Here is a 16,975-nt window from a genome sequence, read left to right on the forward strand (position 1 = left end):
TAATACGGAAAAGGTCAGGAGCTAATGTCCGCAATCGGCGGTAATACCACGGCATATGGGAGCCTCGCGCTTCCTGGCCTGGGCTACCCTTCCCTGGCTGAGATCGTGAGCGGCCCGTACTTGTAATAGGCCTGAGCCTGTACAAGGCTCCCAGGCTGATTACTAGTATATTCCAATGCTGGCCTGCAGATGGCTGCACTGCTTTGGAATATACTGAGCTCTGTATTCTGTAATCGATTGCATGTTTTAGTCACCTTAAAAAATAAAAAAATAAATTTAAAAAGTAAACCTCATGGGCATCGCCATGTCTGAAAATGTCCAAACGGCGTTACAGGAAAAAAAATCTAAATGGCCGATTCACTGTTTTATTGTCACTTCATCTCCCCAAAAAAATTTGTGAAGTGATCAAAAAGTCATACACACTCCAACATGTTATCAATAAAAACTACAGATCGTCCTCAAAAAAAAATGAGCTCCATAGACATAACTATAAAGTTTACTGCAGTCATAATATGGCGATTGAAAAGAAAAAACCTTTTTCCCAAAGTTTTTTTTTTTTTTTTTTTTTTTTTCAGTATTAAAACAATAAAAACTATATCAATGTGGTATCGCCGTAATCGTACTGACCTGGAGAATGAAGGTAACAGGTCTGTTTTACCACATAGGGAATGGTGTGAAAACCTGTAAAACTGTGGCAGAATGTATTTTTTTATTTTTTTCAATTTCACTCTATTTGGAATTTTTCAGCTTCCCACTACATTGTATGCAATAGTAAATGGTGCAATTAAATAGGGCAGGGAGTGAAAAACAAATGCGAAAACAAAAAATTGCAGGGTCCTGAAGGGGTTAAAACTGGTTGTGAAAGTGGACATTTAATGAACACACTCAAAATGTAAAATTAGAATCATTTCCCGTTCTAGAGTTTTTTGTTTTTTTCCTGACCATGTAATGCTTTCAGACTAGGGCTGCAGCTATCGATTATTTTAGTAATCAAGTATTCTACTGATTTTAATCCAACGATAATAAGAAAAAGCGAATTAAAAGAACGTTTTCTATAAAAACTCATCAGCTCCCGTGCCATTAGTTTCTCCCCCAGTGCCATCAGTTCCCCCTCCAATGCAATTAGTTCAGCAGTGCCACCAGCTCCGTCTCCACAATCAGCTCGCCCCCAGTGCCACCAGCTTCTCCCACTGCCTTCAGTTCCCCCACTCCCCCTCCTAGCCATCAGTGCTCAGCCGCTGGGACCTGACGTTGCATAGCGTTAGGTCATAGTGCCTGCTTACTTGCACTGTGTCCTCACGACGTGTGTATGTCAGGATCCAGTGCAGCGCTGTGGGGGCAGGCGGGTGACCACGGAGCATGAGTAATAGCAAGCTCTTTACTCACTCCATGGTCACATGGCACAAACGAATCATCAATGCAAAAAATTTCCATAGAGGAGTTTTTTTGTTGAGTTAATCGATTTAATTCGAGTAATCGTTTTAGCCCTATTTTAGACGTTAATTTAAAAATATCTACGGTTAAGAACCCACTTTCTTTACAGATGACACAAAGCGTATAGTGGAGGAACTTTCTGAAGAACTGAAGACCCTTGATCGGAAAACATTGCCACTCAAAAGTGCAGGTTCTTCAGATCAAAGAGAACCGCTGAAGACTACCGAAGCCATAGATGAGAATCAGCAAGAGGAGACTGGTAGGTGGCAGCTCTGTGTGCTAAGATACAGATCACTATTTGAACTTAACATAACACTCAGCAAAGTATTTTGGGAAGGGGGGGGGGGGGGGTCATTTATTAAGACCAGTCTTAACCCTTTCATGACCAAGGGTCATTGATGCCCCAGTGTCCAGGTCAAAATTTACAAATCTGACATGCGTCACTTTATGTGGTAATATCTTTGGAACACTTTTACTTATCCACGCCATTCTGAGATTGTTTTCTCGTGACACATTGTACTTCATGATAGTCATATATTTGAGTCAATATATTTCACCTTTATTTCTGAAAAAATCCCAAATTTACCAAAAATTTTGAAAAATTCACAATTTTCCAAATTTCCATTTCTCTGCTTCTAACACAAAGTCATACCTAATAAAATATTTATTACTTAACATTCCCCACATGTCTACTTTATGTTTGCATCATTTTGGAAATGTCATTTTATTTTTTTAGGACGTCAGATGGCTTAGAAGTTTAGAAGCCATTCTTACAATTTTTAAGAAAATTTCCAAAACCCACTTTTTAAGGACCAGTTCAGGTCTGAAGTCCCTTTGTGGGGCTTACATAGTGGATACCCCCGTAAATGACCCCATTGTAGAAACGACACCCCTCAAGTTACTCAAAACTGATTTAAAAAACTTTGTTAACCCTTTAGGCGTTCCACAAGAATTAAAGGAAAATGGAGATGAAATTTCTAAATTTCACTTTTTTGGCAGATTTTCCATTTTATAATTTTTTTTTCTTTAACACATTGAGAGTTAACAGCCAAACAAAACTCAATATTTATTACCCTGATTCCGCGGTTTACAGAAACACCCCACATGTGGTCGTAAACTGCTGTACGGGCACACGACAGGGCGCAGAAGGAAAGGAATGCCATACGGTTTTTGGAAGGTAGATTGTGCTGGATTGGTTTTCTGAACGCCATATGTTTTTTATTTTTGTGCCGATCGTCTTGTGCAGGGGCTCGTTTTTTGCAGAAAGTGTTGAGGTTTTTATTGGTACCATTTTTGGGTACATAGGATTTTTTGATCATTTATTATTACACTTTATGGGGCAAGGTGACCCAAAAATTGGCTGTTTTGGAACAATTTTCATTTATTTATTTTTACAGCGTTCATCTGAGGAGTTAGGTCATGTGATAGTTTTATAGAGAAGATCGTTACGGACGTGGAAATACCTAATATGTATACTTTTTCTTATTTATTTAAGTTTTACACAATAATAGCATTTTTGAAACCCAAAAAATGATGTTTTAGTGTCTTTATAGTCTGAGAGCCATAGCTTTTTTATTTTTTGGGCGATTGTCTTAAATAGGGTATCATTTTTTGCGGGACGAGGTGACTGTTTGATTGGGGGTCATAAGCCTTTTTGATCGCTTGCTGTTGCACTTTTTGTGATGTAAGGTGACAAAAATAGCTTTTTGGGCACTGTTTTTTTAATTTTATTTTTATGGTGTTTATCGGACGGGGTCTATCATGTGATATATTTATAGAGATGGTCGTTACGGACGCGGTGACACCTAATATGTGTATTTTATTTTTTCATTTTTTTATAGGAAAAGGCAATTTTCTTTTTTCTAATTTTACATATTTATTTATTTTCACTTTTATTATTTTCACTTTTTTTTTTTTTATCAGTTCCCTCTTGGATCTTGAAGATCCAGTGGGGCTGATAGTTGTACTATACTTTGCAATGCTCTTGCATTCCAAAGTATAGTACTTCCAGATTGCCTGTAGGTGGCAGCACTGGACGCCTTTGCCATGGCAACCGGACGCTGCAATCACAGCGCTGCAGCCCCGATGGTGGAGAGAGGGAGCTCCCTCCCTCTGTTAACCCCATGGATGCCGCAACCGCGGCATCTATAGGGGTTACAGGAGAGTGTCAGCATAGAGCTGACACTCTCTGCTGATGGCGGCGGCTCAGTAATGGAGCCGCCGCCATCGCACACAGCAGGGGGATCGGGGGGGGGGGCAGCGCTGGAAAGGGGGGGGGGTTGTTCGGGAGGCTGCCCACAATATCGAGGAAGGCTGGGGCAGGAGGGGCGGCTAGAAAATTAATGCAGGGGGCGGACTGCATGCCATCAGCGCAGGAGAGGGGCACAGATCGTCAGGGCACAGAGGGGCATTAAGGGCTTGGAGGGGCACAGATTGGGGGGGGCATGAGGAACACTATCGGCTTTCAGGCTCTGATCTGCAGAGCGCAGATCAGAGCCTGAAACCGGCATTTTAACACTGCCGCAATCCGAATGGTTAGTCTGCACAGACTAACCAATCGGATCGATTGCCGGCAAGGGGCCACTCTGATTGGCCCCTTGCTTGCATTACTGGCCTGTATGCTGTCCGTGACAGCACCAGGGCAGGGGCAGAAGCTTTAATCCAAGCGCTTTGCAGCGCTTGGATTAAAGAGCTGGCTTGACGTCTATACACGTGGTAGCTGCACGGGGCATGTGCAGCTATCACGTATATATACAGATTGCAGTCGTGAAAGGGTTAATAGCCCTTTTAGCTGGTGGTGGATCCTCCAAAGTTATTTTGAGGCGCCGGTTTCTACGTAACTTCGGCATATCCACCTGCTAGCCCATCCCCTTCCCCATTACATTCACTTTTTTACAAAGTGGAAACGGAATCCAGTCGGCACTCAAACCTGTGTTCACGTTGCAGCCGGAAGGAGGAAGCTCCACGTGGAATGTATAAAGAAATCCCAGCAACCGTATCTTTCTTCAGAGTACCGTATATTCTTTTATTTCTTATTCATTCAATATGACGCATTTTGGCACAAAGCCTTTCTCAATACATACATAATCAAAGTAACACCTCACCTTTTTATAAAACATAATGGATCAAACACAAGTGACGTAGCACGCCCAGCAGTAGGCGCTAACTATCACAACACAAATCGGCAACAAGGTTTCACTTTCGTATGTAGCAATAATAAACAAAGAATACCTATTATTATCCGTAGAGAAGTTCAGCGCGACGATAAGGTCTATGGTAAAAAAAAATCAATCAACCTATCAATAAAAAGAACAGTAAACTAGAAACATCAGCAGAAAATGTACTTTATAAACGTGTAATCTCATAATCACGGTTGAGACCCTTGGGGTGCATCGTATTCATTGTGTGAATCCGGTATGCTTCCCTGCGAAGTAGAAGTCTCTTTATATCACCTCCCCCTCCTCGGTCTTTTTATTTGTTTCAAAACTTGAAATCTCAATTGTGACACTGTTTTGTTTTTGTCAAAATGGTGGGGCAGCGGTAACAACTTATGCTTGCATATCCAATCTCTCGCTGCCTGCATTGTTTCCCCCACGTACAAAAAAACCACAGGGGCATTTTATCAAATAGATGACATTTATGGATTCGCATGTTAAAAAAATAAAATAATAAATTCTATCTTGAAGGCTTGTCCCGTATGGGGATGATAAAATTCCGAACCTTTAATGACATGAGAACATTGAAAACAATGGAGGCACGAGAATGTGCCTTTTTTCCCTGTTCTCAATGTCTGCTTCCTACTTCCCAAATCAGCATGTACTAATTTATCCCTGAAACTGGGGTTCTTTTTATTGAGAATTAATGTAGGATTTTTTTAATTCCTCAACATCAGGATAAGGCCTCTTTCACATGACCGTTTTTTTCCCCCGTTTACGGGCCGTTTTTTGCGGTCCGTATACGGTCTGTATACGGAACCATTGATTTCAATGGTTCCGCAAAAAAAACGGAATGTACTCCGTATGCATTCCGTTTCCGTATTTTCGTTTTTCCGTTCCGTTTTAACATAGAACATGTCCTATATTTGGCCGCAAATCACGTTCCGTGGCTCCATTAAAGTCTATGGGTCCGCAAAAAAACGGAATGCATACGGAAGTGCATCCGTATGTCTTCCGTATCCGTTCCGTTTTTTGCGGATCCATCTATTGAAAATGTTATGCCCAGCCCAATTTTTTCTATGAAATTACTGTGTACTGTATTTGCCATACGGAAAAACGGAACGAAAAAACGAAACGGAAACACAACGGAAACAAAAAACGGACCACTGGATCCGTTTAAAACGGACCGCAAAACACTGAAAAAGCCATACTGTCGTGTGAAAGAGGCCTAAGGGTCCATTCACACGTCGGCAAAATTGGTCCGCATCCGTTCCGCAATTTTGCAGAACAGTTGCGGACACATTCATTTTCAAAGGAGCCGGAATGTGCTATCCGCATCCGCGGATCCGCACTTCTGTTCCGCAAGAAAATAGAACGTCCTATTCTTGTCTGCAATTGTGGACAAGAAAAGGCATTTTCTATGAGAGTGCCAGCGATGTGCGATCCGCAAAATGCGGGACGCACATTGCCGGTGTCCGTGTTTTGCGGATCCGCAAAACATATACGGCCGTGTGAATGGACCCTTAGCCTTAGTCAGTATATGCTAATGTTTTCTAAGCATTTTATCAAAACTAGCATTATAAGGCTGAAATTTATGTATAAATGTTATTCTCTGCTGTTTATCTTTTACGGTGACATGAGATTGTAGGTCTAATTTTGCCTTGTCCAAAATGGATTTGGGATAACCCCTCTCCATAAATCTTTCTGTCATCTCCTCTAATCTGAGGTCCTGTCTTATTGGGTCAGAGACTACACATTTAATCCTCTGAAATTGGGATTTTGGTATCGCTCTCTTGAGCGAAGGAGGATGAGCACTGGTGTAATGAAGAATACTATTCCTGTCCGTTTCCTTTCTGAACAGATCAGTTGAAAGATGTTCGTTTTTCATTATAGTGGTGTCCAAAAAAACTTACCATCTGCTTGTCAAAGGTGATGGTAAATTTCAAATCTTCCCATGCCGTATTCCAATAGTCAAAAAAGGAAAGAAGGGTCTTCCATATCCGAATATTTTCTTGATATTGCTCTGTGTTATATACATGTGACTCCTCAAAAGATGACACAAATGCGTTAGAGTAGGGCGGGGCCACATTCGACCCCATCACGGTCCCGGCTCTGCTGCAAGTAATAGTCATCCTCCAACATAAAATAATTCTCAAACTAAAACAAAAACAACATTTGTAGAAAAAATTGTTGTTTGTATGCCAGAATAATCACTGGTTCGCAATAATTCCACCACTGCCTGTATTCCTCCGAGGTATAAAGACTCACAACGTCTATGGTTACCAGCCAGCTTTCAGGAGGGATAGAGTGAAGATCCGCAATTGCTCTCAAGAAATGTGATGTATCCAATAGGAAGGATCGTGTGTTCTTAATTAACGGTGTCAATATCTTCTCCAAAACAATTGACAAGGGGGACAATATTGAATCCAGCGAGGCCACAATCGGGCGACCAGGGGGGTCCAATAGTGTTTTGTGCACTTTAGGAAGCACATATAATACCGGAGTGACAGGTGATTGGTTAATCAGAAAACTCTGCATCTGATCATCAATGACACCCATATTCCCATAACTATTCACCATTTTAACAATCTTCTCTTTTTTATAGAATAAATCGGATCTCTCTCTGTAGGATCTCATAAGTTTCAGTGTCTGATAACTGATGCATCACTTCCTGCACATATTTATTCCTGTCCATAATCACTATGGAACCCCCTTGGTCCGCAGGTTTTAAAATTAAGGATTTGTCCTCCATCAATGCTCTAATGGCTCCTCTCTCTTGTGTAGTTATATTATGTGACATCTGCAATTCCCCTTGCTTGATGTTTCCCAGCTTCCTTAGAAACAAATTGTATATATGTCTCCACCGGATGGTATATTCTCGGTGGCATGAAAGTACTTTTCATCCTTAAACCTAAGTCTGTCAGACTCAATTGTCCTTTTGCCATGTTCTCATGTATTATCTGGTGTGTTCATTATCTCTACCCTGGGCTAAGAGAAATGGGCCTCGAGTCTAACTTTAGGAAAGAACTGTTGCAGATCAATATCTAGTTGGAAACTATCAAAGTTAGTAGTTGGGCTGAAGGTCAAACCTTTCTGCAGTGCCCTCATCTGATCAGGGTTAAGATTCTTAGATGATAAGATTATCACCAATACCTGGGAGCGGGTCTGCACCGCCTGGCTCGCTCCCATCACAGTTCTACTGCCGGTGATTGCGGCCCACCCTCCGCCTCCTCCTTGCGGACGCCTCTCCGGAAAAAAGGACGGGACTCCTGTGAGCCAGCCGATTAGCTCCCAGAGCTGGAGGAATAAAGCCCCGGCTTTGTAAATCTTCTGTATCCAGGGCGCGTTTGGGCCGAAGTGTCTTGTCATCTATATACCCTGTTAGGGATATAATCCTCGTTATCCCGCAGGAACTTGGTTCTTTTCTTTTCCTCAGTATCCTTCTTATATGTAGCAATATAAACATCCACTGTTTCTTTCAAGTTATTAAACTCCTCAGCCGTCAATGAGTCTTACAACTGTCTCTCTGCGCTTGATATCTGTTCTCTAATCTCCGCAACTGACGTCTGAATCCTCTCTATTGTCAACGACATCAAGTCTCTTGAACATTTGTTGATAAAAAAAATGTTCTAAATTGCTGCGGTATTTATTGTCCTCCCGAAAAAAGGTCGGACGTAAATGGACCCGCAATACTCCGCTAATGTGCTGGCATGCAATTCATAGGAGGTCAATCTCCTAAGTTCCCTTTCCCAGCTTCTTCTTTTTTTTTTATACTCGCTGGTAGGGATATTTAAAAAGTCCGTGGAAGATGTCACTTGTGAAAGGATCCTTGTAACATCCGCATCATCAAAGCTTAAAGTAGATGGTATAGTCGTCATCTAAAGATCGGTGCACGCACTAAAAAGACACAAAGTGGAACGGAATCCAGTCGGCACTCATCCAGTTTTTCAGACCTGACATGAGTTGCAGATTGCGGTGCAAATAACCTTTGTGCCGCTATCTGCATCAGAAATACACCTAATATAGGCGTATTTCTGATTTATAAATGACCCCATTGATGTTTTGATGTGTATTTAAAGGGAGTTTGTCATCAGAAAATAACCTGTTTAAATCCCTTTTTATGTTTAACATATTTTTAACAAATTTTTGATTAGATTATTTATTTATTTATTTATTTTTGTAATTTTATATGTATTCCATATATTTGAACAAAAAAGATAAAATCCTGCCGCTTTCTCACTGGCCACTATGTCTAATAATTGGTGCCACTCCTTGGTTTCGGCTACTTTCACATCTGTGTTTTTGCTACATTCGGCACTAAAGCCATTGTAAGTCAGTGGGTGCCGGATCCGTTTTCTTTTGTGTCTGAGAAGACGGATCCGGCACCATTGACTTACATTGTGTGTCATGCTGGATCCGTCAGTATCCCATGATGCACTCAAACACTGCTTGCAGCAGTTTACTGTCCTGCATGGGAACACAACCAGACGGAACGGAATACATTCTGGCGCACTCCGTTCAGTTTTGTCCCCATTGACAATAAATGGGGACAAAACTGAAGTGTTTTCCTCCGGTTTTGAGATCCATTGAATAGAGCTAAACTATGAGAGGGCATCAGCAGTGGCTTCCAGCGATGTCTCTGTCCGGACAGTGCTCCAGTTTTGATCCGCACCACAAGGCGACCACTGACGCCACAACACCAGCAGGCGACATGACCAAGAAGTTCAACAGCACCCCTTGTTATCAGACTAGGCCCCCTTGGCACTACGTCCCACCAACAGCAACAGTGGCAACTATTCAGTACAGCGCCATGTGAACAGATGTCAAAAGCTCACCTTTCCATGTGGTCTCAGGTACTACAACTGAGAACAAGTAGGAGTTTATTAACCCTTATACAGTCTGCTGCTAATTAAAAACACCTTGGCCGAATGGGAGGTGTGCTGATACCATGTTCACTACTTCGTGGTTGCTCTTTTTGCTGTGGTGCTGTACCTGTAGGTGCCACTGGGGCTTAATCTGACAGCAGGGGTACTGTTAGACTGCTGGGTCACTCCGCCTGCTGGTGCAGTGCTGTGGCGTCTGTCGACATCTGGTGCTGCGCCAAATTAGAGTAGGTACCCACTCATGGGGGCCACCCTGCTGTGGTGAGTGCAGTAAGTAGATTACGGGTTGTATACTATTAATTACGCCGAGAACCGATGCTCAATGTACTGAGACGCAATAATAGATCAATACAGGGCATGTGGATGTGCGACCCTTCCTTCCTTCCTTCCTTCCTTCCTTCCTTCATAAATGCAACTTACTGAAGTGAGACAACCCCTTTAACCTTACTAGGCGTATTGGTGCATTGTAGAAGTTGCTCTAATAGAGTTCATATCTGAGATTATAAAAGTGTTATGTTATTTTCAGGATCTGAATCTCCTCTAGAGACTGAGAACAGTGAAGATGAAACGGCTGTGAATCTAGAGCAGGAGAAGACCGAGACGGATCTCTGGAATAAAATAGCCCAACCACAAGGCACAGAAACACAGGCTTCAGATACTGATCCTACGGTAAACCTGGGTGGACTCAGAGGAGATGTACAGTATTACGCCTTGTCCAGTATACGAGGGCAGATTTATGTAGGCTGTCTAGACATGCACCAAGTTTATCAGTGGATCATGGATACATTTTTAGGGCTAGACACTTCTACCTTTTATACAACCATTGGTTGGCTTAGTTGTGCCAGAATTGCGGTGCAATTTTGGTGCAAAATGTCTTTTATTAGACCATGCCCCTTTTCTACAAAACCCTGTTAATTTTTGGATGGAGCAAGTACTTGTAATTACACTGCCCCGCTGCTGCAAGGGAGGCGGCGCGCAGTGTAATAAAGAGGAAGTAGCGCTCACATAGAATGCTGCCTCCTCTCCAAACAGCTGATTGGCGGGATGCTGGGTATCAGACCCCCGCCAGTCGGATACTGATGACCTATCCTGAGGATAGGTAATAAATATAAACTGCTTGCACAACCCCTTTAAGTACAGCACTGACTTCCCAGCTAATATAGTGTACTATTGACACTACATCACTACAGCTCAGTATTAGGGATAAAAAGTAGAGATGAGCAAATCGAATCCAACGGAATTTGATCGGAATTTCAGGATAAATTTGATTCGCCGCAAAGCCGAATTTCTTTGTGTTTTGTGGTAGCGAATCGATTTAACCTGAAATGGTGTAAAAAAAAAAAATCATACTCGCCTCCTCCATTTGCTCGCAACGGGCAAGCCACTGCCATCTAGATTGAAGATCTCGGTCGAAATCCCTTGCATGGAGAAGTATGACGTCCTCTCCGGCCGCACTAGATTTCACTCCAGATCAAGCAAAATGACGGCGGCAAGCCCATTGCAAGTAAATGGAGGAGGCAAGTACGATTTAACTTTTCTTTCTGTTAATTTTACACAGTTTTTTTACTCTCAGATGTTGCAATCCTGTATGAACGCGGCATCTAAGGGGTACAATGATGGGAAGCGGTGCGATTGCACATGCTACTTACAAAAAAAAATGTGCTTCATGATGAAGTCCTTTCTCGCCCATATTCATTGGGGGACACAGGAACCGTGGGTATAGCTATGTCCTCTAGGAGGCGTTGACACTAGATAAAGCTGTTAGCTCCTCCCCTGGCAGCTATACCCCCTCCAGCCTGGAGAGAGAGCTTCAGTTTTTTCTAGTGTCAATAGGAGGCAAGACCTAATTGCACTCCCACAGGGTACAGGACTCTCCATATGCACTAGTTCTCGCCGTGGGCATTAACCCCCCCCCCCTTCTTAGGTGGGGTATTTTCCCTACCACTGGCTTAGGTACTCAACGGTGCCCGGTAATCTTACTCTAGTGCTATATGTGTGCTGCCAGTGGATACGGTGACTGTTCCTCATTGTGTTCTTTTGGTGCATGTTTTTGGGCATGATTATAACTCCTCTGTCTTCTCAGGGGGTTTACTAGCATCACTTGTGTCCTAGAGACTCCCATCTCCATGGGCCTCCATTGTTCCAGTCGGTCATGATATTGTCCGCATCAGTAGTAGTGTGTACACCATTGCACATATATGGTGAGTACGTCCCAGCGAGTCAAGTGCTTCACTGACTGTATTCTCTATCCACCACTCCTTCTCTGGGACAGTGGTTATGCTGGCACTCTGGTAGCAAGCTGCAGCGTGTTCTCCTATACAGGTGCAGCATTTCGCTAATGCTCGAGTTCGTGGTCGCTGTAGTGGGACATCCCCTCAGGTAGGGGCCCTACCCTGGCGCTAGCTTGGCAGTTGCTCCTGTTCAGCGCCGTTCCAGGTAGAGTTTTTAAGGTTGCTCTACTTAAACTGGAGCAGTATGGTACGTGGCTTCTACGGATAGTCTCAGGCCTCCCCCTCAGTTTTGCGCTGACGGGGCAAGCGCTGGCTACTACTGTGGGAGCGGTATTGCATTACCACTACATACTTGGGTTCTGTCTGTTCTGCTCTTTCGCCAGGTGATGGACTCTTCTAGCACTGTGTTCGGTGGCCTTTGTGGGTGGCCCCCTCTTCTGCTGGGGATGGGGCTAGCAATACAGTGTGACTCCCCTTGGCTGGCTTCCTCCTCAGGCAGAGTTTTTTGCGCAGCCAATTAATCCTTGGCTACTTCTCTATAGTGCCGGTCTCAGACGAGAAATGGGCTTGGACCTAGCCTATTCTTCCCCTGTCCTTTTCCTCCTCTGGATCATGGTTCATAGACACCCCGCATGCCCTGGTAGTTCCTATGTTGCTACCTTCCCTCATCTGCATTTGCACGGGGTATTCCTTTGGTGGCCTTCCCTTCCAGACACGCTCCGGTCCCGACTGGTGGGCTGTGGCGCCCTCCACATCCCTCCCTCTATGGGGACTCCTTCCATTGGTCTGGGTGTGCTAACGGTATCTACACGAAAGCTCCCCACCTTCTCTCCCGAGCAGGAGTTTCGGAAGCATATGACATGGACGGCGGGAGTTCTCCCTCCCTTGGTCACTGCCACTCAGAGACGACCTTCTTTCAGGGTCCGATCTTGCATCGGTATTTAGGGTCTTGGCTGACGGCGTGGCTATTGAAACCGTCATCCTGATGGGGAGAAGGTTTTTTTTCGGCGGATGTCATCCGCACTATGATTCAGGCCGGGAAGCCTGCACCGTCCAGGATCTATTATAGGACCTGACTGGGATTCTGTAAAAGCCGGGACATTCCCTCACTCTGTTTTTTTTCCCTCTCCACGATCCTATCCTTTCTACAATCAGGGTTGGACCTTGGTTTAGCCCTTAGTTTCCTTGATGGGTCAGGTGTTGGCACTTCTATCCTGGGGCAGCTTCTATCTCTGGTGCCCATGGAAAACGTTCCTTCAGGGAGTGGCACATTCGGTTCCTCCGTGCCGTCCTTTACCGCCTTGGGATCTAAATATAGTTCTCTCAGCGTTCCAGTCTTCTCCCTTTGAGCCCTTGCGGAGAGATCTCTCCGGCTCCTGTCCTAGAATGTAGTTTTTTCTTGTGACTATCACATCCATCAGACGGGTGTCCGAGTTGGGGGTGCTCTCTTGCAGAGAAGCCCTCCTGGGTCTTCACAAGGATAAGGCGGTTCTCCGGCCCCTTTTCTTTTTCTCCGAAGGTGGTCTCTGTCTTCCACATCAATGTAGAAATTGTCCCTAAGGAAGGGAGTTACGTCAGGGCTCTGATCATTATTGGCGGCCTCCAGTCCCTTCTGGCGTACGGAACACCTTTCTTTTTTTTTTTTTTTTTTGTCATCCGGAGGTTCCACGCAAGGGATTGGCGGCCTCCAAGGTGGCAATTGCACGATGGATTCGGTCTGCAAATGCTGTACCATTCCGCACCCGGTGCGGGGTTCCGCCCTTAGGTGTCACGGCTCGCTCCACTGAGCGGTGGGCGCTTCTTGGGCTCTGAGGCATCGCGCTTTGGCTGCGCAGTTGTGTAACGTGGCTACCGGTCCTCCTTACACACATCCACAAAATTTTACCAGGTGCATACTTATGCATCGGCGGACGCTACCTTGGACCACGTGGTCTTGCAGGCGGCAGTTTCTTAGATACCAGCGGGGACGCTTGCTTCCATGGGTCTGTGGTTTTTCCCTCCCCGTGGGCTGCTTTTGGACGTCCCACAGTTTCCTGTGTCCCCCCAATGAATATGGGTGAGAAAAGGAGATTTTTGTATAACTTACCAGTAAAATCTTTCTCGCTCTTCATTGGGGGACACAGCACCCACCCAGTATTGTTGTCTGGCCACAGTTGTGGCAGTTGCTGGTTTGAACCCCGTTGGGTCCTTCGGCATGGTTGGTGTTATGTTTTTTCTTGGTTGGCTTGCTTCTCCTACGGCTTGTACACAAACTGAAGCTCTCTCTCCAGGCTGCAGGGGGTATAGCTGCCACGGGAGGAGCTAACAGCTTTTACTAGTGTCAACGCCTCCTAGAGGACATAGCTATACCCATGGTCTCTGTGTCCCCCAATGAAGAGCGAGAAAGAGATTTTACTGGTAAGTTATACAAAAATCTCTTTTTGTCACGAAGCAAATTTATTTATTTTTTGTCAAATTTGGCGAAGCAGCTGAATTGAGTTTTCAAAACTTTGCTCATCTCTAATAAAAACCATATCACAGGGTGTTGAGAAAAAACTGTGATCTGTCCTTCTATTTTAGTATCCCCATGAGATAATTCTGGGGCATCTGACAAATCAGATCTGACAGTGCTAGTGTGTGCAAAGCAAAATGGTAAAACCTAGTTGTCAGTCAATTCATTAATCTCCAAGAGGAATAACTGAGGAATGGCACAATGTGGTGTTCTTAAAAAAGATGCTCCAGAATTCTTCTCAGAGTGGACAGGTCCTCTTTAAAGCGAATTAAAAGTCATATGAATAGGTCATAGGTTTAAATGGGACCTAAACCTTTGCTGAAACCACGAAAGTGCAGTGGTGCTTCCCAGAATGCTCTCCACCTTCAGCTTTAAATGGCTCTTGCATGAAGAATACAGTCAGGTCCATAAATATTGGGACATTGACACAATTCTAACATTTTTGGCTCCATACACCACCACAATGGATTTGAAATGAAATGAACAAGGTGTGCTTTAACTGCAGACTGTCAGCTTTAATTTAAGGGTTTTTACATCCAAATCAGGTGAACGGTGCAGGAATTACAACAGTTTCCATATGTGCCTCCCACTTGTTAAGGGACCAAAAGTAATGGGACAGAATAATAACCATAACTCAAACTTTCAATTTTTAAAACTTGGTTGCAAATCCGTTGCAGTCAATTAGAGCCTGAAGTCTGGAACGCATAGACCTCACCAGACGCTGGGTTTCATCCCTGGTGATGCTCTGCCAGGCCTCTACTGCAACTGTCTTGTTCTTGGGGCATTTCCCTTCAGTTTTGTCTTCAGCATGTGAAATGCATGCTCAATCGGATTGAGGTCAGGTGATTGACTTGGCCATTGCATAACATTCCACTTCTTTCCCTTAAATTATTTGGTTGCTTTTGCAGTATGCTTTGGGTCATTGTCCATCTGCACTGTGAAGCGCCGTCCAATGAGTTCTGAAGCAATTGGCTGAATATGAGCAGATAATATTGCCCGAAACACTTCAGAATTCATCCTGCTGCTTTTCTCAGCAGTCACATCATCAATAAATACAAGAGAACCAGTTCCATTGGCAGCCATACATGCCCACGCCATGACACTACCACCACCATGCTTCACTGATGAGGTGGTATGCTTAGGATCATGAGCAGTTCCTTTCCTTCTCCATACTCTTCTCTTCCCATCACTCTGGTACAAGTTGATCTTGGTCTCATCTGTCCATAGGATGTTCCAGAACTGTGAAGGCTTTTTTAGATGTCGTTTGGCAAACTCTAATCTGGCCTTCCTGTTTTTGAGGCTCACCAATGGTTTACATCTTGTGGTGAACACTCTGTATTCACTCTGGTGAAGTCTTCTCTTGATTGTTGACTTTGACACACATACACAGGGCTCCAGATGGCGACCAAAATGGTCGCCAATGCGACTTAGAATTGCCAAATGGCGACAAGACTTTGTAGTCTTGTCGCCATTTGCACCTAGACCTTCCTCTGCCCTTTCATCAAACATTGCGCTTCACACATCGAATCGCCATCGCCAGCCCGGCCAGAATAGCAACAAACCTGATCCTCCAATCAGGTGTCCGGTCACATGCAGGTGAAAGACTTTGGATTCAGCTCACTGATTGGCTAATCTGGCACTCCTGCATTGTGATAGGCTGTCGCCGATGGGTGGGCGGGGCTTAGGACGGCGGGCGTTTTGATGGACAGCGCAAATAGGCTGCAGTATCCAGTCACTATCAGGGCGCCTGTGTGAAGGTGAGGGAGCTGGGGCGATCACAGTTCCTGGGCTCTCAGTGCCTGGAGTGGGCGGGTTTGGACAGAGCACAGTGCTTGATCGCATGCTGAATGGCAGCCAGTGGCTGGTGCAGGTACAGGTAGTGTTCTCCTGGGCAATGCCCTGTGCAGGGGGTGGGCAGCAAGCCTGTAGTGGCAGCACATGTCTGCCCAGTCACCATGGCAGGGGTCACCAAGGCATTCACCTGGCACTTTCATGGAATGCTGGGGGAAGGCTCTTTAATTCTATTATATCTGTGTGACCAGGCTCTGAGGCTGCTGCAGTGGGCAATCCTCTGCCTCAGTGTGACTTGTGGAGGAAGAGTACTGGACAAGCAGGCGGGAAGGAAAGCTCAGTGACATCATCTGCAATATCTCAGGGAGCAAGTCACATTGCCCTGGCCTTGTGTGGAGAGCCTCCACTCCGAAGTATGTCATTGCCCTTCTTGTCCATCACACGCCCAGCTCCATGTCTGTACAGATGTGCTTTTACTAACTATACCTTTTATTATAGAGAAGCCATGGGGTTAATGTGCCTAGTAGAGGGGCTCCTGCCAGACCGCCTGGCACTGTCCCGTCCCCCCCCCCACTTGTGCCGTTCCTTTCACCATAGTTATGCCCCAGGTCATTAAAGGAGTGGTGAAGATAGCTTCATGTATAGACTGCTAGGTGTCCGGGAACCCCTCCAATAATGAAAAAGTGGCCCCATACCCTATGGCAAGGAAGCCCAGCCTGCGGCCCTCCAGCTATTGTAAAACTACAATTCCCACCATGCCCTGCTGTAGGCTGATAGCTGTAGACTGTCTGGGCATGCTGGGAGTTGTAGTTTTGCAACAGCTGGGGAGCCTCAGGTTGGCCATCCCTGCCCTATGGAGCTCCCTGAAATAAATGCAGCAGCAGGTAGTGTATGCACCTGCCACCCGATTTATTCTCTATTGGACTGCTGGGGATAGCTGAGGACAGTGCTTGGCTATTTCTGGCGGTCGCATAGAGAATAAATGTAGCA

General features: G+C 44.8%; 1 protein-coding gene across 2 annotated transcripts in view; it reads left to right on the forward strand.

Moving 5' to 3' along the window:
• OS9 (OS9 endoplasmic reticulum lectin) overlaps nt 1–16,975 on the forward strand; it is a 109,758-nt gene that overhangs the window by 31,314 nt on the left and 61,469 nt on the right. For both annotated transcript variants that reach the window (XM_040425766.1, XM_040425767.1), the window contains exons 7-8: nt 1,544–1,693; nt 9,999–10,141. In XM_040425766.1, the coding sequence (XP_040281700.1) occupies nt 1,544–1,693; nt 9,999–10,141 (293 nt within the window). The remainder of the gene's footprint in view (nt 1–1,543; nt 1,694–9,998; nt 10,142–16,975) is intronic.

The sequence above is a fragment of the Bufo bufo genome, chromosome 3 (assembly GCF_905171765.1).
Source record: "Bufo bufo chromosome 3, aBufBuf1.1, whole genome shotgun sequence".
Lineage (NCBI taxonomy): Eukaryota > Metazoa > Chordata > Amphibia > Anura > Bufonidae > Bufo > Bufo bufo.